This window comes from Mesocricetus auratus, unplaced genomic scaffold, assembly GCF_017639785.1.
Source record: "Mesocricetus auratus isolate SY011 unplaced genomic scaffold, BCM_Maur_2.0 Super-Scaffold_15014, whole genome shotgun sequence".
NCBI classification, from domain to species: domain Eukaryota; kingdom Metazoa; phylum Chordata; class Mammalia; order Rodentia; family Cricetidae; genus Mesocricetus; species Mesocricetus auratus.
The window spans coordinates 40,331,658-40,359,557 of NW_024429186.1; the positions used below are offsets into that span (position 1 = coordinate 40,331,658).

The window sequence follows — 27,900 nt, forward strand, 5'->3', positions numbered from 1 at the left end:
TTCCTGCTCCCCATTTCAGTGTTTTAAACTGAAAGAAAAAGCATAAGACAGGAAACCCCTGCTCTTCAGCACCTGTGTGGATATATCCTCTTCTGATGGCTACACTCAGAAGCCCCACAACGGCCGAGGTTAGACTCAGTACTTGGGGAACAAAGCTCACCAATGAATGCTTTTGAGGCAGGCTGGACAACTGCACAGTGGGCTCTGCCAGCCTTGCGCTGCCTCCTCCTGGAATGTCTTTTTGTTTATTGATTTATAAATGGCTGCAGGCTGCATCACATGCCTGGTCCTTCTAGTTTAAACCCTGAGATTTAAAACACTGTTACTTTGGATTTCTGCACAAATAGCAATTTTTACTATCACAGGACATTATACTAATCTAAAAATACTCAGTATCTGCAATGGTTACTTCTTTTTGGTTTTATTTGTTTATATTTATTTAGTTTTGGTTTTTCCGGACAGGGTTTCTCTGTGGCTTTGGGGGCTGTCCTGGAACTAGCTCTTGTAGACCAGGTTGGTCTCGAACTCACAGAGATCCGCCTGCCTCTGTGCTACCATGCCCAGTGTGTTTGTTTATTTTGAAGGGTCTCTCTATGTAGCCCTTGTTGTCTTGGAACTGTTATGTAGACCAGGTTAGCCTTAAACTCATTGAGATCCTTCTGCCTCTCGCTGGGATTAAAGACATGTGCCACCACATCCGGCTGGCTAATTTTGATTGTCAACTGGATCTAGGCAAGTCTGTGAGAGATTATCTGGATCAGGTTACTTGAGTGGGAAGACTTTCACTATGGGCGGCACCCTTCCATGAGCTGGGGTCCATTACCGAACAGACAGAAGAAAACTAGCTGAGCGCTAGCGTTCCTCCTCTCTGTTTCCTGAAGGTGGACCCAGTGGGGCCAGCTTCCTGAAGAAGGCCATGGCTTCTACCCTCAAACCGTAAACCAAAAGAAATCCCCTCTCAAGTCGCCTTTGCCAGGCGTGTCGTCGCAGCAGCAAGAACACAAATGCGGAATATAAATCTAAGATCTAGAATGTGGGACTGGGGTTGTGGGTCAGTTTGTAGCATGCTTGCCTGGCATGCATACACACAGCCCTGGCTGGATCCCCACTGCCACATAAATGGTGTGGTAGCACACACCTATAACTCCAGCGTTTGTGAAGGGGAAGCAAGAACATCAGAAGTTTGGGCTGAGCCGGGCGTTGGTGGCGCACGCCTTTGATCCAGCACTCCGGAAGCAGAGGCAGGCGGATCTCTGTAAGTTCGAGACCAGCCTGGACTACCAAGGGAGTTCCAGGACAGCCTCCAAAGCCACAGAGAAACCCTGTCTCGAAAAAACCCAAAAAAACAAACAAACAAAAAAAGAAGTTCGGGCTGGAGAGACGGCTCAGCTGTCAAGAGCACTTGTTACTCTTGCAGAGGACCTGGGTTTGATTCCCAGCACTCATATGGAAGCTCACAACCGTCTGTAACTCCAGTTCCAGGGACTTTAACACCATCTTCTGACATCCACAGGCACCAGGCATGCAAGTGATACACATATATTCCTGCAGGCAAAACACTCACACATAAAATAATAATTAAATAAAATGGCAGGGAGGTGGTGGCACGTGCTTTAATCCCAGCACTCAGGAGGCAGAGGCAGGTGGATCTTTGTGAGTTCGAGCCAGCCTGGTCTACAAAGTGAGTTCCAGGACAGCCAGGAGTGGAAGGCTCAGGTGTGTAAGTGTTGCTGTGAAAAGAGCACAAGCAGCTTAATCCTGCCCATTAATTACGTGGTTATGAGGGTCACAGCTGCTGGCAATGTGGCTTAGTGGCAGAGCACTTGCCCAGTACCCACAAGGCCCTGGGTTTGATTCCCAGCACAGTTACAAATCTATCCTGCCCCCCCCCAACTCCCATTCTCTGGCTTGGATGAGGATAGTCTATCATCTACAGAATTTCAAAAGTTCCTGGACAAGGTGCGCTTGCTCCCACCCTCATTCTTGAACTTATTCCTTAAGACCCAGATGAAAGTCAAGGCCAAAAGTCTTGAGTGTAGCCACAAAACAAAGGACGAGGAATCTTGCTAACGTGGGGTTACTCTGTGCACCATTCTGGTTGGCTGACATTTACCGAGGCCATGCTAAGGCCGGCAGTCCCAGCCCCTCTCTTCCTGGATTTTCTCTCACTGTTCATGAGGCTTGAGCCAACTTGACTGTGACTGTCACGTGGGCTCATGTATCTATTCCATCCACCAAACTCATGAAAGCCCCCAGGGAACCAAACCAAGAGGGGCATGGGCATTCTAGACTTCAGAGTTAAAGTGGGGCTGTAAGAAACCAGCATATTTGGTGGCGAGTACAGCCTGTAAAGGGTAGTGTGCCTTTTCTATTAGAAAAATTGATTTCACAAAGCTTTATCCCAAGGGTGCTGACATTCTTGTAATTCCAGCACTCACGAGGTGCAGGCAGAGGCAGGAGGATCTTGAGTTTGGGGCCAGTCTGAGCTACATATAACAAAAATAAATAACCTTTTAAAAATTCCCAAGAGCCAGGTGTTGCCAACAGCTTTAATCCCAGCATTCAGGAAACAGAGGCAGGCGAATCTCTGTGATTTGAGGCCAGCCTGGTCTACGTAGTGAGTTCCAGGACAGCAGGACTACATAGAGAGAACTTGTCTCAAAAAAGTAAGATAATAGCGACAGTAATAATAAAACAAAATTCTGAAGCATGTAAAATTTTCTATGTATGTTCTGTGCTTGTATACCATAAGGCAGTAAATGAAGCACACAGCCAGATGTAGTTTCAGGGTCATGAAGATGCTACCAACTTTTCAGTGAGTCTTGAGATTTGGAAAATAGTCTCATTGTACTCAATTACTACTATCGAGTTGTAATTAGAAAATAGCAGAGGCCAAACCCAGTGGTGCATGCCTGTAATCCCAGCACTTGGGAGGCTGAGGCAGGAGGATCAGATAGATGTTCAAGACTTGCCTGTCTCACAATACAACCAAAGCTGTAGTGGGTGCAGAATGAAGTGAGGGCTTCAGGAAAAAAACTTGTGAAACAACCAACTAAAGTTGGTATTGTGTGAATAATGTAAGCCTTTCATACTGTGGCTCGTTTATGAGACCATGGAGATTATGAACCATTTATAGACTAGTATAATACAGAGAAGACAGGCTGGGTAGTGGTGGCACACACCTTTAATCCCAGCACTTGGGAGGCAGAGGCAGTTGGATCTGGGATTTGAGACTGGCCTGGTCTACAGAGCAAGTTGCAGAACAGTCAAGGCTACACAGAGAAACACTGTCTCAACCTCTCCCCCACAAAAACCCAACAAACACCACCCTCAAAAACAACAACAACAACAACAAAAAAGACAGAAAAGCAACTCATGCAATTGGTAAGAAACAACGAAACTTCCTTTTTGTTTGATTTGGTTTTGAGGTCTTGGGGAATAAACAGGTATCTATCAAGTACTGTGTCACTGGGCTCCAGAGCCCAAAGTTCAGATGGCATCAAATCCAGAACTGCTCCCTCTTATGGTTGTGTCAGCTCGGAGTTCTGTTTGCATTTCTTTGCTGGAGGTGGACTCCTTTATGCCTGGGTGGTAACGTCTGCACACCCCTAGCAGAGTGGAACTTTTTATAGAACTAAATGTTCTCATCAGTGTGATTGTCACAGTTTTAGGAAGTGAATGTAATTTACCATATTCCTTTTTAAAGACACAGATAAAATAAGTAAGCTAATATAACATTTATTCTGTATTAGTCAGTACATCAATTAATTCAGCTTGAAGACCTTTTCTCTAGAGAGTATTGTTTCTTTTATATGAGCCTCTGATTCACAGGAATACTACTTTTAAGGAGAATACAAAATGGTACTCTTATTTTATAATGGCTCATCCACTCAATACTTCTACAGGCCAAGAGCTGACACATGTGGCATTATGAGGGCCTTTCTCCTGCACCTGGTCACACATCAGAATGCCACTGCATTCAGGTCCCAGCTCCCCCATTCCAGACAAAACCATTCTTTCTTCTTCCCTGTTTAGCATTTAGCTTTTTGCATTGTCTGATTCTGACTTTCCCCCTGTCCTGGCTTCTGTTGTCACTTTCTTTCCCCCAGCACACGCATACCCTTCCCAGGAGGAGCTGTGGGAGGTCCTACTATCAGGGTATAGACAGGCGGTAAGCCTAATACATGTTGGATCTGACTTAATTGGGGCACCTACACTTTATGTAGATTCATTCTAACAAATTTTTGTCATCAAGGATCATTACAAAAAATCCCTTTAGAAATGTGTGATAAAATGAAGTATGGACTGAAAATTTCAATTCCATATAAGAAACTTTGTTACATAGTAAGACAGGAGCTTGAACCTAAAGAACTCTACAACCTATATGAAACTATTTTTTTAAAAAATGCAAAAATGGCAGGCAGAAAATTCAAGTCCTGGCATAGTTAGTATTAAACTAGAAAGCAGAATACTTACTCAGGAAAGCCGACAAAGGGACCTTTTCAAACAACGGGGTTCGAAAGTCTAACAGTTGTTTTAAAAATCCTGCCACAACCCCTTACAAAATTCTCAACTATAAAAAATAAGGCAAATTGAAGTTAGACATTTGCAGATGAAATGAACTCTGGGCTACATGTACAGGCAAAGCTGGCCCAGGGTCTTCTTACAGGCCACACATCATCTTTCAGGAATAAAGCTGTGTCTAAGACTCCACTAAATAGTAGACCAATTAAGATCACTGCCATCTTCACGCTGTCACCCCCATTGCCTTGGAGGAAAATTATGCAGACAGCTTCTCCAAGACTCCATTTGTGCCACATGCTTATTATTCTTGGAGGAGGAGGAGGTGGCAAGGAACATGATTGCTGCTGGAAAGTTCTTTTGTTTTCTGCTACCTTTACTTAAATGTTACCAGGTACTATTTTTAATATCCTAAAAAGTGCTTTGAAAAAAATGTTAAGTGAATAGTCACACACACACACACAATTGCGACAAGTGCTTATATTCTCTGTGTTGTAAGGAGTGAACAATGCTCAACTCTTAAGAGGGTGAAGAGGATATATTAAAAAATTATCAAGTATCTGATAGACCCCTCAGCAACTTAGAAAGTTCCAAGTTCAAAAAGAAACCTGATCCTAGCTGATAAATGTTCATTAAAGGCAAGTTTCAATGGAAATGAATGTGAGTGATTAATGATGCCTTTAAACTGGCCAGTTTAAGCCCAAAAGAGTGTAAATTGAATGAGAACCTTCATATGTTTCATAGAAGGTCAAATTGCTTGAAATATATCCTACCATCATAAAATATGGTAATTTCCAAGCCATCCCTCTGGCTCCTGCTTGTTTTTGTAACAATAGAACAGTTTCCCTATGATTTGGCCATATAGCAGATATATCAGATTGCAACCCACTGATGAATTTCTGTATTCTATTTCCAGATGGAAACTCTATTTAAGTTCCTAGGAAATCCAGAGACACCAATTAAGAATGAATGAAAATACATTTTCTTGTAAAAACAACAAATCACGATGCATTCTAAACAATGGTGTATTTATCAAATAGCAGTATAGGGAACACACATACACACACTCACACACCAAAACTTGAAACTTGGGGCTACCTTCTTACCTCCAAAATTACATATTCACTTTGTGTCTGTTTTTCAAAATCCGCAATCCAAAATATCCTCAGTAATTGCTAAGTGTTATGTATTTTATAGCTTTTGCTCATTCATAAGATTATTAGAAACTTTAATGTAAGTATATTGGCTTGGAGCCATTCATATAGTAAACAGATACAGGATGATTTAAAATGCTGCAAAGCACACGAGCCTTAATCAGGTATTTAAAACTGTTCATTTTAAACATACTTGCTGGTAGCTATACAAGTCTATTAGCACCATACACAGTGGGTTAAAGTATTCTCTCAAAGATGCCTTAGCAGTGACTTTTATGTCTAAAAGGTACACAATTAAAAGAAACTTATTGGGGGGGTCATGTGTTTTTATCTGGCTAAATTTAAAACACGAAGATAGGCAAGCCTGCAGGAAATAGCTTCACATTCCAGTTAAGAGTCTTGCTAAACATTCACCATTTGGTTAAATTCCAAAGCCACATTAGTTACTTCTGCAAGAGATCACAATATATATTTACAAAATGAAAGTATAGGAAAAAGCAATGTATACATATGCAGTCCATAAACACTGTATATGCAGAGCCGATGAAAATCATTGGTGTCTATGCCTCCAGATGCTCTTCAACAGCCATCATACCGTCTGTCCTGCATCTGTTGTAACAAGTAGTAACATCATCACTTAGGTTAGATAGTGGGGGGGGGGCAGCGGTGCTGTACAGTATGACCCCTAACCCGTGGGGTTGGGAAGTATGTTACAGGATCGTGGTTAGACACAATGAAAAACACTGGTGTTGAAAAAAAATCTATGCTTTAGCATGAATTATGACTTTTTATTCAGTTGTATACATGGTTCATGTTTGGTGAAGAAGAAATAGTTTCACAAGAATATTATGGTTTTCCTGGGCCTTTAAGAGTCGCTCTGCCAAGGGCATCCTTTGTTGTCTAGGAGAAATACTATTCCCTTTATTTATTTCTAACATCTCATCAGATAGGTCCACACGGAGACGGGTATACACAGGTCTGCTGGGCAGAAGGAAGACGGGGAGAGAAGAAAAAGCATTCCACGCTTCCACACTTGTTAACTACTCGCCTGGCTGAAGGAACCTGTGAATGGCTTTTGTAAGGAACCCATGTGGGACTAGACACCAGCTCACCTGATTCACCACTAGAAACAACAGGAAAACATACTGTAAAAGAAAAGTGAAGGCAATGTTCACCTATATACAGGGTCGAACCATCAGGAAAGACCCAGACTTCATGACATTCGGCAACAGCAAGGGCCATACAGCATACCAAGTGCTCAATAAGTAGACCTCCTCAAGACTCATCATGTCATTTCTGCACCTTCCTGCATGTCACCGCACCTTGTGATCTGTGCTGACTCCCTCCAGTCCAGAAGTGACTGTGTTTCAATGAGTTTTATAAACTTCATTTACTCTTAAGCACTTCTGGGCTGGAACTGCACCTTTAAATTCCACAGATGACAAGCCTTTAATTTATTACTGAGAAAGAAGTGCCACAGATGTATAAACATCTTTGAGTTGTTTTCTTTCTTTCCCATGATCTGGAAATGAAGTCACTGTAACAGAGTATTTATTTGATTATCCTCGGAAACCATTTCATTAACCAGCTGTTCTACAGACAACTGGATAGCATTCTTGACGAGAGAAGAGGCTGTTTCTATTAAGAGTGTTTCATATTGTTCTGAAGTTCTCCCTTCGAAATCACTATCATTAGCAAAAACCCCTACTTGCTCATTTTCCATTGAAATCAGGAATTGCTTGGGGACATTTTTAGATTTCTTAACATCAAATTCACTGATTTCAGTGTCTGTAATGATAATAGCAATTGGTTCCATTCTTTTGCTTTCTTCTGATCTGGGTTTCTCTGTATCGATTCCATTTTCTTTCAGATCTGGTACCTGGCCCAGGGTAGCTTCCTCTGCCTGGGCCACGGGGGCTTCCTCTGCCTGGGCCATGACAGTTTCCTCTGCCTGGGCCACGGGGGCTTCCTCTGCCTGGGCCACGGGGGCTTCCTCTGCCTGGGCCACGGGGGCTTCCTCTGCCTGGGCCATGGGGGCTTCCTCTGCCTGGGCCATGGGGGCTTCCTCTGCCTGGGCCACGGGGGCTTCCTCTGCCTGGGCCATGGGGGCTTCCTCTGCCTGAACCACTGAAACTTCTTCTGCCTGACTCAGTTTACCTTCCTCTGTCTGGGCCATGGCAGTCACAGGGGCTTCCTCTGCCTGATTCAGTTTACCTTCCTCTGCCTGGATCACTGCACTCTTGTCTGCCTGGCTGCCAGCAGCTTCCTGGCTCAATGTAGTTTCTTCCGCCTGGTCCAGCACAATTTCTCCGGCTTTCCTTTCTCCAGTTGTACTCTTTCCACTTCTGTCGTCTTTCCTACTTGGTGCACTTTCTTGGATGCCATCACTGGGTCCTTCCACGCTGCGTTGATATGCGGTTGCTGGCGAGGCAGGAACATCAGAAGTCGCTGGCCGGGGGCTGTCTGCCCCTGAACTCTCCACTGGACTTGCTTGCTGCGCTTGTACACTTGGCTTTTCCTTAATCCCTTTAGGTTCCTTTTCCAGCACTGGAGTTCCCATCTGAACAGCAGAAGCCTCCTTTTCTGATTCCAGTTCTACAGAGATCACATTCTCTCTAGATGTGATGCTGTTGCTGACATGCGACTCTTGGGCCGCCTTACATTCCTCTACCAACCCACCTTCCTGTGGGCCCTCTGTGGCCTTAGCTTGGTCAGTCGACTGGGTCTGGGTTTTTATCTCCAAGTCGTCAGCCCCTCCCTGGACTCTGAGGTTGTAGTCTGAGTCGTCTGTGAGTTTAGAGTGATGACTTCTCTTTGCCCCTCTGGAGAATCTTATGCATGGTATCTTGAGTTTGGATTTGGCCTTTTTCTTAGGAAGAGCCGTGTCCTCGGGCTGCACGTCAGCCTCAGACGGCTTCTGCGTCTCTGAAGACCCTGACCTTTTCCTGTGTGTGACAAGGCGTTTGATGGAGGCCCAGGCCCCCGCTGGCTGTGGCTGCCCAGAAGCCTCAGCTTCTGGGGGATGCTTTGTCACCTCAGCAGTCTTGGAACCAGCTTTTGGCTTCATCTTGCCAGCTTTCTTCCTCCTCTTGAAGCAAAGAGTGGCTGCTTTTCTCTGCTGCCTCTCTTCCTGAGGACTAACAGCTACTGGCTCCTTCTCCTCCTTAGTTTCGATCTGAATCTCAGAGACTCTGGTCTCCATTTTTACACTACACTCTTTCATTCTCTGCAGAGTGTCTTCTCTCTTCCTCTTGGAGCCTTTTATGACAAAAATATCACACCGAGTCCAATTTCTCCTGCTTCACTCCACAATTGCTTCTGTGGCTTTTTCAGGACATAATTGCCTTGTTTTTCTGTTACTTATGATTCTTCCTTTAACTTCCCCTCGGAATGAAAGCTCTTTGCTGAATAAAATTCTCCTTTATTCAAAGACCAACCTGATAAGAGAAAAAAGTGGGGCTATATTACACCAGGAGCATATTATTTTTAGTATAAATTACATCATATGGGGCACATGTCCTGTGGGACATACCAAAACAGCCATGGCTACAAATTGAGGCTTGCTTTTGCCCTATCAAAAAAAGCTTCCTGTATGAACCCATTTTGTTCTATTGTTTTTGTTAAAACTTTGTGGTCACTCTGCAAGAGTGCCCCGGTCCTTAGTTGACTTCTCCATGAATTGTTATAGCCCCACATAAAAAGTTTAACAAGCAACAACAACAGACCGACAGACAGCAGGGTGACAGGGCAAGCTGGACTCCTCTCTCATCACATGCAATGAAGAACTATGGCACTGCTAGGGACTTAGGAGAGCACTCAAGATTGATCAAGTCCAGCCCAATCGGGCAGTGGGCTTGCAGAAAGCCTTAGGCTAGATGAGGTCCTAGCCAGAGTTAGAAGTAGAAATTTTGACTCGCTGGTGTTCTTTCTATTGTAGCATACGGTTTCCGTTCTAAAAATGTACATTCCACCAAGGAGGTGCTACTTTCCATACCCACACTCAGAAAAACCCAGCATTGCTATCTTTCTCCCATCTTAAAGTTGTTGTGTAACTTTGACATTTTCACTGAAGTGTCTGCTACTCACACTTTCCCACCGTAACTGCACACAGCTGGAGGTTAGCGAGGTAATAGCTAACACTGGTCGTGCAACCCGTGCGTTTGAGGCGGCGCGAAGCACTTTTTTTTTTTTTTTTTTTTTGGTTTTTCGAGACAGGGTTTCTCTGTGGCTTCGGAGGCTGTCCTGGAACTCGCTTGGTAGTCCAGGATGGTCTCGAACTCACAGAGATCCGCCTGCCTCTGCCTCCCAAGTGCTGGGATTAAAGGCGTGCGCCACCAATGCCCGGCGGCGCGAAGCACTTTTACAAGCATCTCCAGCCTGCACCACAGCATCCCAGAGTGAGGAGGTGGGGAGATCTCCATCTGCAGTTAAGCGGCCTGCCTGAGATTAAAGCCAGTCAGCCACAGTGCTCAGGTTAAACCAAGACGCCTGCTCCTGAAGCTTTGGCTTCCGTCGTTGGCTGGTGTTGGCCGGTTTTGGTGGTGCACCAGGCAGCGCCAGCGTGTGGGAGGTGGAGGCAGGAGAACCGATCAAGGTCATCCACAGCCACACCGTGTACTTGAAGCCACAGCTGGCTACATGAGACCGTGTCTCAAGGGAGAAGAGTGTATAAAGCTGAGCTGTGGGGCTGGGCATGTAGCTCTGTGATAGACCATTGGCCTAGCATGCCACAAGGTTTGGGGTTTGATCCCCCAGTACCACCAAAAAAAAAAAAAAAACCTTACAATCTACAGAATGGAATGGCTTAAAGAGTGGGGACATAAGGCAATTACTCAAAAATTCTATGGATTTTAGTTGGTAGACATCCTAAGTTAGGTAAATCATTCTGCTTGCATGGAAATTCTGTACTGTGCTTTCATTTGGGTGCCAGCTTCTAATTCTCTGTAGGACTGGAACCCTGAAAAATCATTTTAAGATATAAGGAGATTTTTTTAAAGGTAGGAATTGAAACAAAATTCTAGAATAATGATGAAACCAAAACCCATTTACCGTCTCTCCTCACTCACCCTTTATAAGCACTAGAACCCAGTGTTAAGGGTCCCAAGCCTTAGTGAGCATTCCTTCTAAGCTATCGATAGAAGAAATATTCAAATGTGATCATATTCCAGGAAGTATCTGAAACTGACCTGAATGGCCCAGATGTTTGCACAAGAGCCTTCTTCGAATGCACATCACTGTAGAAATCAACACCCCAACAAGTGTATCCGAGGCAGGGAAAGGATGCAGGCAGCAGGCGTTAAAACTTTGCAGACTGTTAAGATTGCAAACGATTCGCCTTTACCTTCGAGAGAAGCCCGATCACCTTGGAAACCTTAACGTCTCTGCCTGCTGTCCTTCGCTGGCAGAATCTTATGTCTAAGGCCACAGAAAACAACCACAACCCTCTTCCCCTCTTGAGCAGCAAAGAGCAATCGCTATCCAAGCCGAGCAAGCAACCTTTCCCAGCACCAGACACGATCCGCGAAGATTCCTCCTGGAGGAAGGACACTAATCCAGGCTTGACGTCCCTGTGGCAGGAGACGGGGCTCAGGATAAAGTGCTCAGAAAGGAAAATACCGGGGGCGTGGAACAGATAGCCCACAGCTTCAAGCTATCTGCAGAATTATCATAGACCGGAGCCGAAAATCACAGTTCCCCCAAAAAGCCTTGAAGAAGGACAAGGGCTAGGTAGCCGGTGCCCAGGCACCGGCTGCACAGCGTGGGAAGCGAGCGGGAGGCAGAACTGTCCAGGGTCACCCACCTGCAGACGCCTGAGGACCAGCGACCTTGCAGTCCGCGCCCCTCGTGTCTGGTGACCCGGAGCCCGGGTCTGCAGCCGTCACCTTCCCACCAGGGGGTCAGTGCCCTCGATCCTAACCCAAAGCCTCCACTTACCCAGAACGTCGCGGTCTCTGCTTAGCCCTGCTCCCGAGGTCTGGGCGCACGGGCCCAAACGAGGAGCTCCGAGACCGCGGAGCGCGCAGCCCTCTGCAGAGGGACCGCAGCCGCGCGCCCCCTCCCCAGTGCGGAGAGACAGCTGGTGGCGCCAATGCGAGCGGGGTAGTGGGGCGGGGCTAAGACCTGAGGCGGGGCTAACTCAGCCAGCCACCTGCCAGCAGACTGCCCCGTAGCCTGGGAGAGACCCCGTATGCATCCCCGCTGCATAATGACATCAGGATCTGGGTAGAGGGGTCAGTAAGGCAAAGCCGGAGGACCGCGAGGAGTAGAGGGCCCCTCATTTCCTGAGAGCACAGCCACAAAATCCCTGTTTGAAATTATAAGGCGCCCACCATAAATTTCCCTCGAACGTTAAAGACAAGGGAGACAGCATGTCTTCAAAGAAAGATTGATGCGGTTGGAAAAGATGGCTTAGTGGTGAGCAGCACGTATTTCCTCTTCCAAGGGATCCAAGTTCGATCCCCATTACCCACATCAGGCGGCTCCCACTCCCACCTGTAACCAACTGTCAGGGATGTTTTGCTTCGGTGGGCAAAAACATTCACATGCACAAGCCCGTTCTGCCCTCATAACTAAAAATAAAATTAAAAAAGGAAGATTCATAACCGTACAGAGTCATAAGGGGTCATCTGGCAAAAAATTAGTTTGAGACAGGGTCTCACCTTGTAGCTCCGACCGACCCGGAACTTAGGAGCAGACCAGGGTGGCACCCAACCTACGAGATCCACCCACCTCTGCCTCTGGAGTCACATAGAGAGAAAGTTATGTATATGGTCAGAAACAGAACCAGCTTCGTCTAACAGGATCATAGAACTGCAGAGGCCAAGCTGAGATCTGCGGCCATCTACGCTGGCTGAGTACAGGTGAGGAGCACATGGAACGTGACCCATCTAACACCTCACATCAGAAGCTCCGGTGAATTACTGCGTCCTTTAGCATTCCCTGGGGACTGCTCACCTTGTTCCTCTCAAGCCTGAATGGAGATAAAGGGCACTCACCCACCGTTCCAGCCCTAGTCGGAGCAAAGGGTGCTGGCATCATAGCACACACTCTGGAGCAGGAAGGTGTCGCATGGGGTGAAGAATAGCACAAGTACATTTCTGTGCACACAAGGTGTGGCTTCCATAGCTCAGGGCCAGTGGCTTGGGGTGTTTTCAAGAGCTTCAGCTAGGGTCCTGTAAATGACATTCCAGCCTCCTCCAAGGCTTTTCCTAGTACAGAGCTCAGAAGCCCCTTTCCCTTTCACAAGTGCACCAACCATGATCTCTGGGAGTGTTAATCTCAGACGTCCACTCGGGGATGGTTTTTCTAGGAATATAGTTTCCCTTCCTAAGTAAGTCTAGACTTACTCCACCAAGACTTGATAAGGAATAAACTCTCGGGACAAAACTGATATGATCTAACGAGTTTTATATTAAAAATTAGTGATAAGAAATAGGAAACCCAGATACAGTCAAGCTGTAAGATTTTGGAGGAGGGAACTGCAGGGATGCTCAGAGGTTAAGAGGTCTTCCTGATTGGCAGAAGACGAGAGTTCAATTCCCAGCACATTTCAAGCCACTCCCAACTGCCTTTAACACCAGCTCCAGGGGATCATACACCCTCTTTTGGCCTCTACAGGTACACGAGAGCAGGCACACATGCACATGAGTGCATGTGCATACACACGCGTGCATAAACACACACTTGACTGAGGGGGCCGAAGATGTCGTTCAGTTTGTAGGGTATTTTCCTGGAGTGCATAAAGTCAGGGATTTGGACATGGTGAAACTTGCTTATAATCTCAGCACTTAGGAGGGAGAGACGGTAGGATGAGACTTTCAAAGCCAGTCTAGGCTACATGAGGCCCTGTCTCAAAAAACAAAATGAACTCAATTTAGCCTTGTTCACCCAGCAAACACGGGCAAGTGAAAATGGTCTTTTTATCCCCATGTAGGTTATATGTTAACCCTGCCCCTTGGCTGTTTTGAACTTGAAATAAGCTGGAAGAAATACGACACTCAAGCAGCAGAGGTGCTGTAACAAAAGGCTCATCAAATCATGCAGATCTGGGAGCTGCAGTCACATTAGGAAAAGAAGAAAGAGAAGGCTGATTCAGATGAGGGTGGGGTAGCACAGCTATGTTATCAGAAAGCACATGGAGCCAGGTGTGGCTGTGCAATCCCAGGACTTGAGTAGCTGAAGTAGGAGAATGGCATGTCCCTGTCCAGACTATGCTACATAGCAAGGCCCACTGGGAGAGATGCAGGTTGAAACACCAACAATTAAGAGAATCTTAGGAACTTGTAGTTCTCCTACTTGCTTTGTTCTTAAAAAGGAACTGAGCACAGTCTAAGAGGTGGATTTATCTTCTAATCCAAGGGAAAATATGACCAATAACTTATCTGGCATCTCTCTCTCACTCATGCACACAACATACCCAGAAGACAGAGAATATTACTATAAATAAAACATGTGTTTGTGGCTTTTCTTTAGGGTTTGGTTAGAACTCTATGCCAGGTGTTTGAACAATGCACCCTGTACCTCATACACTAAAGAAACCTGTCATTCCTAAACACATTTAAGTGACAACACTGTTGAAGCTATTACTGTACTATTGCCTACTACTCCATTTGAATTATATAATTAGGAAATGAGCTATAAATATCTCTGCAATCTGACGATGAGCTATCCTCCTTACAGCTAATCTTATTAATGTCACAGATAAAGTGTGCCAATAAAATAGCCTACATATGCATCAGAACAGCACTGAATTGATTATACCATCCCCTCCCTTCTGGTCCCCATCCACCATCCAGGCTTGAGGCTACCCAAATGGTCTCAACTTCTTGTTAACAATTCTTGTGTTCTTGAGCCTTTCTCAGAATAAGCCTTCCACAGCATCTTCCTCTGGCACACCATCTAACGAACCTGTGGCTCCAGGTCCCAGGTGGTTTGATCTGTTTGTGAGTACCATACCACGACAGCTGCAGGGAGCCAACACAAACCCAAGTGCCTTACTTGGCAGCACATATGTACTGCTGTCACTCTTAAATTATGTGTGTATACATCTTCAGTGTACAGCATCTGAGGTGCAATTATGTGTATAGACATCTTCAGTGTACAGCATCTGAGGTGCAATTATATGTATATATATCTTCAGCATACAGCATCTGAGGTGCAATCAGGGGGCACAATCTGCTTCTTGGGGATCCTACCAACATGGATACGGGAGAGTCAGAACACTGGGGACCAATGGACCTGGAGGGATGGCTAGTCCCGTGGTGAGGGAATAGGACTTGTGCTGGTAACACTGACAGGTCCCTCATATGCTGATGCTTCTATACATATTTTACACACATGACTGCAGATATCTTATGGAAATGGCCTCTGCAAGCTTGTACTGTGGCACCTTTGAGCAAAGATCCTAGAATCAGCCGCATAAAGTCCTTGTCCATCAGGATTGCTGGGCAGCCGCCACACCCTCACCCCCCCTTTAAACTTCCATACACCCTAGTGGCGTCTTCCTTCTGGAGGCACGCAGAATGGGCTGTTTTCCACTTTGTGCAGCTTGGTAGGAGCTGCCTTCCAGGAACTGCTGAGAGGCAGCAGAGAGCAGAGTCTCCGGAGTAAGGTGACAGCAGACACCAACACTGGAACCTGGAAATACCTCTCTATAAAATGAGACAGAAGCCTGAGCCACTACAATACACGTACACATTTCTACACAGGTGTCAGCTCTTGTCACGAAGCTGGGAGTTTCACTGGCAGGGGTTGGTGTGGATGCTGGCACACAAGTTGCAAAGACATTTCCCAGGTTTTCTACTGATTTCTACTTACTTACTTGTGGCTTTGGTGATCAAACCCAGGGCCTTACACATGCCAGGCAAGCACTCCCCCAATGAGCTACACCTGAAGTCCTCCACCACATTATTTGTAATAGTAAAAACCACAGGGCTGGAGAGATGATTCTGCTGCTATATTATATAGACTGGGGTCAGGATCCCAACTCCCATGTCAGGCAGCTCACAAATACCTAGAACTCCAGTTCCAGAGGATCCAATGCCACTGGCCTCCATGGGCACCAGCATGTTCTCCCACACTGATACATACACATAATTAAAAAAATAAACAAAACTTCATGTCTTTAAATCTTATCATCCTGGGAGGCAGAAGCAGGAGGATCTCTGTGAGTTCAAGCCAGCCTAGTCTTCATAGTGACTTCCAGGCCAGCTGGAGATATACTCTACCTCAAAAAAACAAAAAACAAACTTTAGGGGTGGAAGAGCTCCTCAGTGGCCAAAGTACTGATTCCTCTTCCGGACCCAAGTTAGGCTCTCAGCGTCCACCAGGAAGCTCACAAGCACCCGTAACTCCAGCTTCAGCGGATCCAACACCCTCTTCTAGCTTCTACAGGCACCCAAATCCACATATATGAAAATTAACTCTCTCTTCCTTCACAATATTCATTTGTTCATTATTCTTTCTAGTACTAAGGATCAACTTCCCCAAAGTTTGGCAGTATGGAGGAAACCTGCATCCTTTAAGATGGTCTCTAAATCACTGTGTCTCAAAAAGACTGTTTCCTTTGTGTTTATCAATGGAGTCCTAGCAAATCCCATCCTGGATGATACTGTGTAGACTATTTTGAAGCCCACTAGAAAGATGCTTCATCAAGGACAGCAATGAGTACTCCAAATGTGCCAAGCGCCTTATATGACATGTTTGCTTGATTTCAGAAATACCCGTGAGGAAGCAGCAGCAGCACCTGTATTTCCATAAAGTGGGTGAGGGGCAGAGAGGTGGGTGAGGGGACAGAGATGAGTGAGGGGACAGAGGGATGGTGGAGGGGACAGAGATGAGTGAGGGGAGAGAGAGGTGATTGAGGGGACAGAGAAGTCGGTAGGCAATAAAGGCCAGAGGGAAGTACTGTGCTCACGACTCCTCTGCCATTCACCTCCATTGCTGCCATTGTTTCTTCAGATCACAGAACTGTATCACAACACTGATGTGAACCCATGGAATTAAGTACAACAAAAGCAAAGACACCTGGGGAAACAGAGCTCTGTCCACATCAGCAATGTTTAGCTTTGGCACCAGGAGGATCCAGCATCTGGAAGGAGCCAATGCAGGAAGAGAGGGAAAATAGAAGACAAGAGAAGCAAGAACATGCTAGAAACTTCAAATAGACAAACACTCACAAGACAGCCTGTATGGAAAGGCAGAGCCCAGGTACTTCTCAGCAGTCTGGCAAACATTTGCTAATCCAGTGGAGCAGAAACGGCCCACCTATAGCTGGTGTTGTCGTCCTCGAGCAATCACCAGATAACTGGTACATACATAATATAGAATTTTATCCAGCCATGAAGAAATATGAAATCATGAAAATGGACCATTATATTAAGTGAGGTATCCTATGCTCAGGGGACAAATGCAGCTTAATCTGTTGCATGCAGATTCTAGCCTCTTAATGATAAACGTGTTTTTCTAGGTAGGTAGGAATAAGTAAGAGCAAAGGTCAGGAAACTAGAAAGGGGTTCATGGGAGAGGTAGGGATGATAACAGGACAAGGTACAAGGGGAATACTAGAGGGAAAAGGGGAATACTAGAGATCAGGGTTGGGAGAGAACCAACCCAAATTAAGTGCATATTAAAAAACCTCATAGGAGCCAGGCAGTGGAGGCACACACCTTTAATCCCAGCACTTGGGAGGCAGAGGTAGGGCAAGCAGGTATTAGTGAGGTTGAGGCCAGCCTGGTCTACAAAACCAGGACTGTTACACAGAGAAACAAAAACAAAACCCACATAGAAACCCAAATTAAATATATATATAATTATGTCTATCAAACTATATACACACACACCCAAAACATAACATCTATCTATCTATCCATCCATCCATCCGTGCACGCACACACACACACACACACACACACACACACACACACCGAAAACAGTAACAAAACGCGACAGCATTAAGGCAATGATTCAAATGGGATCCCAAAGATGTCAAGACAGACATTCATACGAGCAGCAGCTTCCCTGGAGAACTCAGTCAGACCAGGGAAGTATAAAATAGGGAAATCTCCCTCCACACCACACTCCCACCCCCACCCTTCCAGTTCTCCCGAGTTATGTACATAACTGCACAAGCTAGCACCCCCCCTTATAACAAGAGATCACAAAGTGCCTCCTGCACCTGTCTCCACCCCCATGTGCCCACTGGGTGGATGGCAGCCATTACACTAGAGATAGCTTTTCTCTGTAGCCCTGGCTGTCCTGGAATTCTCTGTAGACCAGGCTGGCCTTGAACTCAGAGATCCTCCTGCCTCTGTTTTCCAAAATGCTGGAATTAAAGGTGTGCGCCACCACTGCCTGGCCCGTTCTATCACTGTCATAATTTATGTTTCAACATCAAGGTTGCAAAATGATTCCATTTATTCTGTGCACTTTCACTAAGTAAATAGACATGATTTATGTTAATTTATACACCATGGTGTGAATTAAGGCTGAGAAGGGCTTCATTCAGGGAAACAACCACTATTCTATTTCTGAAGCTCTTTGGGGCAGGGACTGACTTCCCGGACTTCTTTCTGCACACTTCTTCTGCGGGTCTGAACAGACACTGGCCAGACAAAGTAGCCTCTTGGAGACAGAAGATCTGGAAACAAAAGCAAGATGAATGAATGAATGGTTCCTCTAAGCGCCAGGTTTTCATTGTTCCTTCCACACTTCATCATTCTCCAGTTACATCTCCAAAATTGTTCTCACTTACACCATTCCCCCTGGGTGAGTATTCTAGGGTCTGTCCATACATGAACTTGAAAACCAACCCATAACAGGCAGCTAGGACAAGTCCCGTGGCACATTCACCCTGGGTAGCAAGTGCTTCCTTAGACCAGACTCCTCCCCCTCACCAGGGCCAGAATGAAGGCCACATCTTGACACGGGCAGCAGGCTTGCTTTTCTATTACTTGTAACCCCGGTCCCCCAGCTCTTTGCAGCCTTCCCCCACGTTCTGAACTAGATCTGAAACTCAGTTTTGTCATGTGCCCTTGTGAGAACCCCTGTCACTACTGTCCAAATCCAGTTCCCTAAAATGCACATCTTTCCCTTTCTTGGTTCAGTTCCATTTTGTTGGAGTATATATACTACATTGTTAAGTAACTTCCTAGCAGAAGTGGGGGGTGGCAACCCTCTGCCTGTCGAAAATTCCTTGGCAGATTTGGCCAGGGGTAAACACACCATGAAAGCTTATCTTCCCCTCACATACCTAGGGACATTCCTCTGCCACCTAAAAGCTCCTTATTGCTGATAAGACAGGCATTCTGTTCTCTCATTCTGTGGCCCTGGCTGTACCAGACAGGCTCATTCTTTCACAGGCAGGCTGTTTTTTTAATCCCTTGGAGAGGGATGATTGCCTGCTTGACATTTTTGAGATCTGAACTGAATGTGTCACTCAGGTGAGTACCTGGGGCCCTGTTACATAGGGCCCAAGAACTCCAGAAGGGATTCTGCTTCCTTCTCTGCTTTCTGGATGACTACCCCACTAATGTCTCTGTGAGTGTATCTGTATGCTTTCCTGGAGATTGGCTCTGCATCAGTCCAATGCTTGACTTCTGTAGCCCTGGCTATCCTGGAACCCATTCTGTAGATCAGGCTGGCCTTGAATTTAGAGATCCTCCAGTCTCTGCCTCCTTAGTGCTGGGACTAATGGTGTGCACTGCTGCCGCTGCCGCCACCACCATCTGGCACCTGTCTTTTCAAGGTATACAGATGGATTTGGGGCTGCTCCTGCTCCTACTAGATCATCAACTTTGAACCCCAAGCCTCCTGGGGCTCCTTCAGAGGGACATTAACATCCCCTGCAGGTCTCCATGGTGACTAGGACTCTTCCAGACTGAGACATGAACAGTTCATCCATCGGTTATTGTTAATTCTCTTACCTGACTACCTCCTCTCAGTGAAATAGGCAAAGAAATATTTGGAAATCACTAGAATTTGAGTGTTTGTAGACTTGGTTTGAGTCTTAGAATTCATGAATAATCTCAAAGTGAAAAACTATTTTTTGCAGGGCAGGAGAGACAGTCCAACTGGTAAAGGCACTTGCTACCAAACCTGAAAACCCAGGATCCACATAGTGGAAGAATACTGACCCCTCTGACCCCAGGACACAATATGCACACATTCCCCCCTGCTCCCATGAAGGAAACAAATAAATGAATATAATCTTAAAAAGCAAACATGAAAACTCTTACCCAGTAATAGCTCACCTGTTTAAAACAATCCAGACACTTGTTCGGTTTCAGGGTCCAAATTAATATCATAAAAACAGGGCCGGGTAGGGAGTCCAGGCATTGTGCTCATCTAAGAGGTAAAACAGCAGTACAAATGAACTTAAGGGGCCAGCAAGACGGCTCAGTGGGCGATGGTGCCTGTTGCTGGCTGATGACCTGAGTTTGATCCCCAGGACTCACAGGGTGGAAGGCAAGCGCCAAGTCATCCTCTGAACAGTACAGCTTACCATGGCACACCCAATGTAATGATTTACTTCCCCTTTGTGCCTTGCAGCAGCCACAGGATCGGACACACCTTTTAAGTTATCAACGAAGGGGATGTTCTTGTTACTTGTACTTGTACTTATTAAAAACCGAGTCATTGATCCTGGTATCAACAGCTAGAAACCCTCATGTCCCTCTGCAAGCCAAAGGCCAGCCTCACTCTGCTTTCGCAGGACAGTAGTAGCTGAAGTGGCAGGGGAGCATGGTCCCGTCCCTGACCTGCACTGGCAGGTGCTGGAGAAGCTGAGCAGTCCATGGCTGAGGCAGTGAGCAAGCTTCACAAGACCACAGGAAGGCGGGACACCCTGTAATCCCAGCACTGGAGAGGTTGAGGTAGGACAGATTGTCAACAGTTTCAGACCCGCCTGGGGTACACAGTGAGTTCAACACAAACCAGGACCGCCTAGCAAAACCATCTCTCAAGACAGCTAAACAAAGCAGCCAAAAGGAGGCGTCTGTTTTGCAATGTTCTTCCAGCGATTGCAGTGACATGACATCATGAGCCACATCTTTTTAACTGGGGCCAAGACATTTCATTTCTGTATATAGCCTACATGGCTTTACGGTCTCTGAGGCTTTCTAAAGCTAAACTTGAGTCTTCAGCACTATATTTGTGCTTGCTTCTTTTCTGCAAATTCTATGGCTTGCAACCGAAAATGTGGCATTTTCCCCCGTCACTTATGTGAATGAATGTAGAATGAATACACATAAGTCGTTCTAGAGCAGACCCAAAAAGGAAGACAGCTTAGATTGAAGTTCTAAAACTTCACCATAAAAATGTCATAAACTGGATGAGTCATTTTCTGTAACACAAAACGTCAATATTCGAGGGAAACTTAACGCTGACATCTGAGCACCAGTTTCCCAGGGGAGCAATAGGGACCCAACAACTGGCTTCTGTCAGTGCAGAAAGGTGTGGGCACAAGGAGGGAAAGGACAGATCTGATCTTCAGACCCAGAACAACCCAGTAGACGGCATTAGGAAGGCAAAGGATGGACGACACTGGCCCAGACACGCATGCGAATGCTGGCAGAAAATTCCAGAGATGGCTCCTAGAGCAGCAATGGCTAGAATTTTCAGTACTTTTATTCTTTCTCAGAGGAAGATCTGCCCCTGCAAACACTAGTCACTGACAATCAGAAAGAAAAAAAAAAAAAACCCAAACAAACAAGCAATGGCACGTATACTTACATGTAAACCTAGATGCAAAACTCTGAAAAGCCAGTCACCTTGAAGCACCACACCCCCCCACATGCACACCCCATACGCATGCACAAATACTTGCACACCCCCCAACATGTGCGAAAGCGTGCACGCTCACCCCATACACATGCACGCGCACACACATACCACACACAGGCATGCATGAATGCACACACCCTCTGAACTCTGCTGAAATTCCAATAGCACTCAGGTGTCGCTAAGGTTGTTTGGATTTGGTTATTGTTTTGTGCTGTGCTGGGATTGAACCCAGGCCCTTGGGCATGCTAGGCAAGTTCTCAGCTACTGAGTTACACCCAGACACCACAAAGTATTAGAATACAATTACTAAGAATCATTAAGGTGACTTTCTTGAAAAAACCTGCCTACTCTGAAATGTGCATAATATTGCCCTTTTCCTATTCTCCCCCTAACCCCCATATAGGGTTTCTCTGTGTGTCCTAGCTCTGTAGACCAGGCTAGCCTCAAACTCAGAGAGATCTGCCTCTGCCTCCCAAGTGCTTTGATTAAAGGTGTGCACCACCACCACCTGGTTTCTTTCTTTCTCTTAATGTTCACATTTAAATCTATAATATAACATTTTCTTTAATAAACTTTAATTTTGCTTAAAAGACATGTTGGCATGCATCTGCAATGCTAGCCCTTGAGGCAGGAGGATAACAAGCTTGGTGCCAGTCTAGGGTACAGTGAAAACTCCATTCTTCTGCTTCCACCTCCCAAGTGTTGGGATTATAACAGTTTAATACCACTTCTAGCCTTATCTACTGGTATTTAATTGACTTCAAGGACAGTGAACTACCAGAATTTCAAGTATAAACACTAATGGGAAGGAGAGGTGGTTCTGTGGGTAAGCATTTTCAGAGGACCTGGGTTCGATTCCCAGCACCCGCATGATCTCATTCATAACTGCCTGTAATTCCAGTTCCAGGGGACCCAACACACTGACCTTCTTGGGCACCAGGCACACAAATGATGCATGGACATATCTGCCGGCAAAACGGCCACACATACATAGAGGAGCTCTAAGTCTGCCAGTGAGACACTGCATGGGAGAGCCTCTGTCATTGGAGCTGCAGGGAGGACTGGGTTAATCTGTATAGCACAGTAAACAGAACTATTTCTCCCCATGGGGGTTGCTTTCTATGATGCCATGGATCTCCAAACCTGAATACTCAGTCCTTCTTAAGATGGTCTAATATGACACATAACCTATGCATGCCCTCTTGTGTACACAGAATCACCTCTAGACAACCTGTAACACCTAATGCAATTTAAAAGCTAGATAAACAGCTGTCACACAAAGTTATTTAAAAACTGCTAAGAAATCTATATCCACTCAATTCAGGCACTTTTTCCCCCTAGCAATTTTGCTTTGGAAGCTGAGTTAGAGATTTTATTAAAGATATTTTAAAATAAGCCTAAGCAAGAAGATTAAAAGGAAAAGGAGATGTTAAAATGAGAGAAAGGCACATGGATTATGGACTACTCAAAGAGTAGCAGCAAGTAAGACATACCCAACAGTGCGTACTGGCTCTTCAAGGGAGAGTTGCTTGCTTTGTTTGAGACAGGGTCTCACCATGCTGCAACCCACTATGTTGACCACGTTGGCCTCAAACTTACAACAGAACTCATCTCAAGTGCTGTGATTACAGGTTTGTGCCACCATACCCAACTACTAGTGTCAATTCACAGACAATTGAATTAGTGGATGCTGAAATCATGTACACAGAGAGCAGACTGGATATTGGCATCATCTGAGCTCAATTAGACCCATTCTGGGTTCAACCAAGAGCAAACTGCCCCTGGGAAACAATTTTATTCAATAGAGGTAGGTGCGGTGTTATACTTGAATGGGTACTGCATGGTCCGTATCAGTACCAGGCCTAACATGGGTAGTCCTAATTACAACTTTCTGCTGGTTAATAGCACGCTGGCACTTCTGACAGCCTAAGTGCCACATTTCAGGAGAGGCAATGAACAGGTTCCACTTACCGTTCCTACCAAAGGGTACAGAAAACCAGCACCAACGCTGGCACGGATGTCACGGATGGGCAGAATGAAGCCAGTAGGGGCACCCTTTTGCTCTGGGTTGTGAGATAAAGACAGGTGTGTTTTGGCCATGCAGATGGGTAGATTCCCAAAGCCCTGGAGGGAAAAAGGGAATAGGGCAGCGACAAAGGAAACACTGACTAAGCAATGAAGAATGTCTGGATACTGTCAGGAGAAACACTGGTTATGTAATGGAGAACATCTGGATACCGTCATGAGAGTCTGAGATGGCTAGCCCCCTGCATACCCATCTCTACCTTATTACCCGCTTCAGCTGAGTTATCACATAGTCTACAAATAGTCTACACATGACTTTTTGATTTCCGTCCTTATAAGCAATAAAACACAGCATCTGGAGCAGAGATGAGAGCACTACAGCGGTACCTCAGCATCTCATCAAATCATTCCATATTTCCTCCTGGCTTTCCTAGATGTTTACCTACATGCAGGTAAACACAGAATTCAGGACTGGAGGCTGCTACCTAGAGGAGCAGAGTGTAGGAGGTCACAGGCTGGGAGGAAAGCTCAGGGTTCAGACTCTGAACACCTACCTGCTTTGTGTAGACTTCTGCTTTCTTCTGTGCTTCGGGGAGCAACTCGATGTCATCTGCCCCATAGATCTTCTGTGCTATGATCCTGATCTTATCCTCAATGGAGAGCTGAGGCACAGAGAGAAGGGGGCTGTGACTGCACACATTGATGCACAAGAGAGAAGGCGGCTGGGACTGGACACACATGAGGGATCTTAGCAAGGACATTCCAGGCCATCTGTCAATGGTCCTGATTTTATCCTCGACTGGGAACAGATGTACAAGCGAGAAGGGAACTGTGACTAGACACACATGAGGGTTCTTAGTAAGGACATTACAGGTTAGTGTCCCCAAAAGGAATACGAGTTGCAGTTCATATACTACAGGCATGCAAATAACTTGAGATGGCTTTTTGTCACAAACATTAATTAATTTGATTATTGGAGGTGATGAGGATAAAACCTAGTGTCTTATATCTTTCTAGGACAGTGATTCTCAACCTTCCTAATGCTGCAACCCTTTAATACAGTTCCTCAGGTTATAGTAGTGACCCCCAACCATAAAATTATGTGCGTTACTACCTCATAATTGTAATTTTGCTACTTTTATCAACCTTAATATAAATTTTTTTCCCTGATGGTCTTAGGTGATCCCTCTTGAAGGGTCATTCAACCCACAAAGGGATCAAAACCCACAGGTTGAGAGCAGCTGTTGTAGAGAAACACTCAACCCCTAAGCTACATTTCCAGGCCTGGGTTAGAAACATTTTCTTATAATTAAGAACTTGCTTTATTTATTGTATGTGTTTAGCATATGGGCATGCATTTCCCAATGCTTCTGTGTGGGGACCAAAGGACAACTTATGGGAGTCAGTTATGCCCTTCAACTTATGTGGGTTCTGAGGACTGAACTCAGAGGGACACAAATGGCTTCATACACTGAGCTATCTTACCCAGAACCATTTTTATTCAAAGTTCCAGATTTGGTTAAGTGGGACATATCTCACAGATACAAAGTCATTGTCTCTATATGCACATAGATATGTAGATGTGCATACATATAAACACTACACTTATGAGGTTCTCTCCTCCTTGGCAACTAAGGCTAAATGAGTATATCAGGCAGATTTTAAAAAGAGCAACACTATACCTATAAAAACACAGACTTTACTTTTTACTGAATAGTGACCACTTCCCAGAGCGCTTTCTAAAGTGGCCTTGAAAAGTGCGTTCTCGGTAGTGGTGTTTGAAAGCTGCAGATGTCGCTCATATGCATCTTCTAATTGGAGCTTGTTAAATGCCAAGGCACATTTAGAACTTCAGAAGCAAAAACACTTGGTTGAGGGGAGATTTAGGATGCGCAGATGCTGAGTACAAAAAGTGGCAGCCTTCTGTTTGCCAGCACAGAGCGAGCGAGCTCCCACTAGAAAAGCGTTATTTATGAAGGCCCCGTTCTCTCACTCCAGGTCTAGGGTCCTGACTCAGGCACCGCGGACAGAGGTTTGGAGAAGGGCCCTGTGAGTGCTTTTTGTTTGTGTGCATTTATGTTTATGGATTTCTCTAGAAGGGCGATTGTTCGAACAGATTTTCAGGCCCATTTACACAACCAAAGCTCAACAGGAGAATGCTAATTAACTCTCCATGTATTATATCTGCACAGTGCAAAGAGGAAAGACAGAAATGTTTTAAGTTAAAACCCAAGAATAATGGTTTCTTGTGTGTGTGTGTGTGTGTGTGTGTGTGTGTGTGTGCGCGCGCGCGCTTATTTTTTGAGTCAGGGTCTCTCATTGATTGGGCTACACCAGCTGAAAAGTCAACTCTAGAGATACACATGTCTCCAGCACTGGGGTTGCAGACATGCACTTCCACATCTGGCTCTTACATGGTGCTGGGGACCTGAACTCGGGTCCTCACGATCCTGTGGCAGACACTTTACTGACTGAGCCATCTAATCCACTCTTTTTTTGTGACTATTCCCCAAAGTCTCTGATCATCTTTGAAAAACCAAGCAAAGACAGCATGAAGGATAGAAGCAGAATGATGTATAATGCACACCAAGTTCCCAACAAAAGTTTCTAATTACTGTTGACAGACTAACAACCAATCACACCCTGAAATACAACCCTAGGAACAGCATTATTCAAGGTAACTGCAGCGTGCCATGGGATAAACTGCATCTGCCAGGCCACCTGACCCCATGATGGAAAACAGGATGAAGCCTGTGGAGGAACTTTGGTTTTGGCTCGGAAGGCTTCTCTGAACCTGGGGTGACACTACACCAGGAAGTGGGCTTGGGAACACTCTTCTTTGCTCTATTACTGGGAAGTGGTCAGAAAATTTTCCAGAGCCAGATATAGCTGCCGTGTCACTGTGAAAGCCTGCAATGCAATGCATTACATACTTGGCCCCGCCCACAAAGGACAGAAAAAAGCCAGGGTGTGAGCTAAGCTCTCCAGGTTTTTCTCCCTGCAAACAAGCCAATCACCTGTGAGGGTCCAGGCTGTGGCTGGGGTGACTTACCCTCAAGGGAATCAGACCGACAGGTAGATGCTGCTAACGACACGCGGGTTCCACACTGAGGCATTGTCACACACACTCATTTTCTGTTTTGGTTCTGTTTACATAAGCAAGTAACCCACCTTGAGGTCATAGAGGAGCCGGAAGCTGCTGGGGGCCTGTGACGCTCTCTGGACGGCCTGAGCCAGGGCTAAGGCCCCTCGGCCCCCTTCTGCCCAGTGGGTGCATTTGACAGCATCAAAAGCCCCATGTTCTCTGGAGAGGTGGGCGATGAGGTCCAGCTCAGCGTCTGTATCTGTCCTGTATACAAGGGCTTCATGTTAGAGAATGGGAGGTGGTGGGGAAGGGAGAGTAGATCTTACATACACCATTAAGCCCCACAGAATGCTGCCCGGAAGACGGACACTACTCAATCCAGACTCATATCAAGCTCAGCTCTATAGCCAATGGGCTGGGGAGACTTCTGGCCAGCTACTTCATCTGTACTTATTTGGCTCCCACAAGGAAACACTGGAAAGAGTCACAGCGGGGCTGCCCCGGGACATCATGAGGGTTAGACAGCAATACTTGTAGAGTATCTGGAACATTTCCATGGCACTACTGGGAATCAGTAAATACCAGCTTTACAAATTGCTTCTTTCCATTGCACTGTGGTGAGGGCATTATTTTGAAACCCTAAACACTGCTAAAGTGCCAAGCAACCCACACAACACAGCCCTTGCATGAACACTTCTAGCTCAATACATTCCACTCTCTCAACATAACATCCCACCTGACACAGTGAAATAAAGATATGCTGCAGGCTATGCTCCTCTGTTAGGACAAAAGGCCTTGGGACGACCAAAGAGAACATTTCTTGTCAAGCTTGTGTGTTCTCCCCACTGCTCAGGAGAGAGGAGGGCCCTCGGGAGTAATTCTGACTTCCGGACCTCAGCAGTGAGGCAGCAAGTCTACGGTGACACATACGGTGCCTGTCACATCACAGGCTAAACCACAAGCTATAACCAACAGCAGTAAGCAAAGAACGAAACGAAGCTAGACGTGGCACCGCACCACTTGGTGCTTTCTGGCGTTTTCTACGCGCCTCCTTTCTCTGTATTTTGCACGTACTTGAATGCATTCATGGCCACGACCACAGGCACTCCAAACATCCTAGCGTTTTCTATTTGTTTCCTCAAGTTACTGAAGCCCTTTTCAACCAGGTCCAGGTTCTGCAAAACAACAGCAAAAGGTCCATTAAGGTCAAAGCCAGCAGACATGAAAACAGCTGTTGCTTCTTTGGAAGACAGAAGCTGTCTCCAGGGGAATGGCAGGGCACACCTGTAATCCCAGCACTCAGGCAAAGGCTGGAGGATAGAGAAGCTGAGATCA

At 45.8% G+C, this 27,900-nt stretch overlaps 2 protein-coding genes across 5 annotated transcripts in view; both read right to left on the reverse strand.

Moving 5' to 3' along the window:
* Window positions 1–3,722: 3,722 nt before the first annotated feature.
* On the reverse strand, window positions 3,723–12,649 carry Akap5 (A-kinase anchoring protein 5). Of its 4 annotated transcripts, none has more exons than XM_040742900.1 (2): window positions 12,630–12,649; window positions 3,723–9,112 (listed from the first exon to the last, which is right to left on the reverse strand). In XM_040742900.1, the coding sequence occupies exon 2, from the start codon at window positions 8,896–8,898 to the stop codon at window positions 7,210–7,212; it is 1,689 nt and encodes a 562-aa protein (XP_040598834.1). In that variant the 5' UTR covers window positions 8,899–9,112; window positions 12,630–12,649; the 3' UTR covers window positions 3,723–7,209. The 4 variants fall into 4 exon arrangements, with proteins under 4 accessions (XP_040598834.1, XP_040598831.1, XP_040598833.1 ...); XM_040742897.1 differs by lacking the exon at window positions 12,630–12,649 and adding an exon at window positions 11,610–11,742; XM_040742899.1 differs by lacking the exon at window positions 12,630–12,649 and adding an exon at window positions 11,476–11,608.
* Window positions 12,650–18,071: 5,422 nt separating this feature from the next.
* Window positions 18,072–27,900, reverse strand: part of Mthfd1 (methylenetetrahydrofolate dehydrogenase, cyclohydrolase and formyltetrahydrofolate synthetase 1) — a 65,417-nt gene continuing 55,588 nt past the window's right edge. The window contains exons 23-28 of the mRNA XM_040742889.1: window positions 27,640–27,740; window positions 26,652–26,829; window positions 24,035–24,142; window positions 23,427–23,579; window positions 19,925–20,018; window positions 18,072–18,312 (exon numbers count right to left, since the gene is read on the reverse strand). Of these exons, the coding sequence (XP_040598823.1) occupies window positions 19,929–20,018; window positions 23,427–23,579; window positions 24,035–24,142; window positions 26,652–26,829; window positions 27,640–27,740 (630 nt within the window). The 3' untranslated portion in view covers window positions 18,072–18,312; window positions 19,925–19,928. The remainder of the gene's footprint in view (window positions 18,313–19,924; window positions 20,019–23,426; window positions 23,580–24,034; window positions 24,143–26,651; window positions 26,830–27,639; window positions 27,741–27,900) is intronic.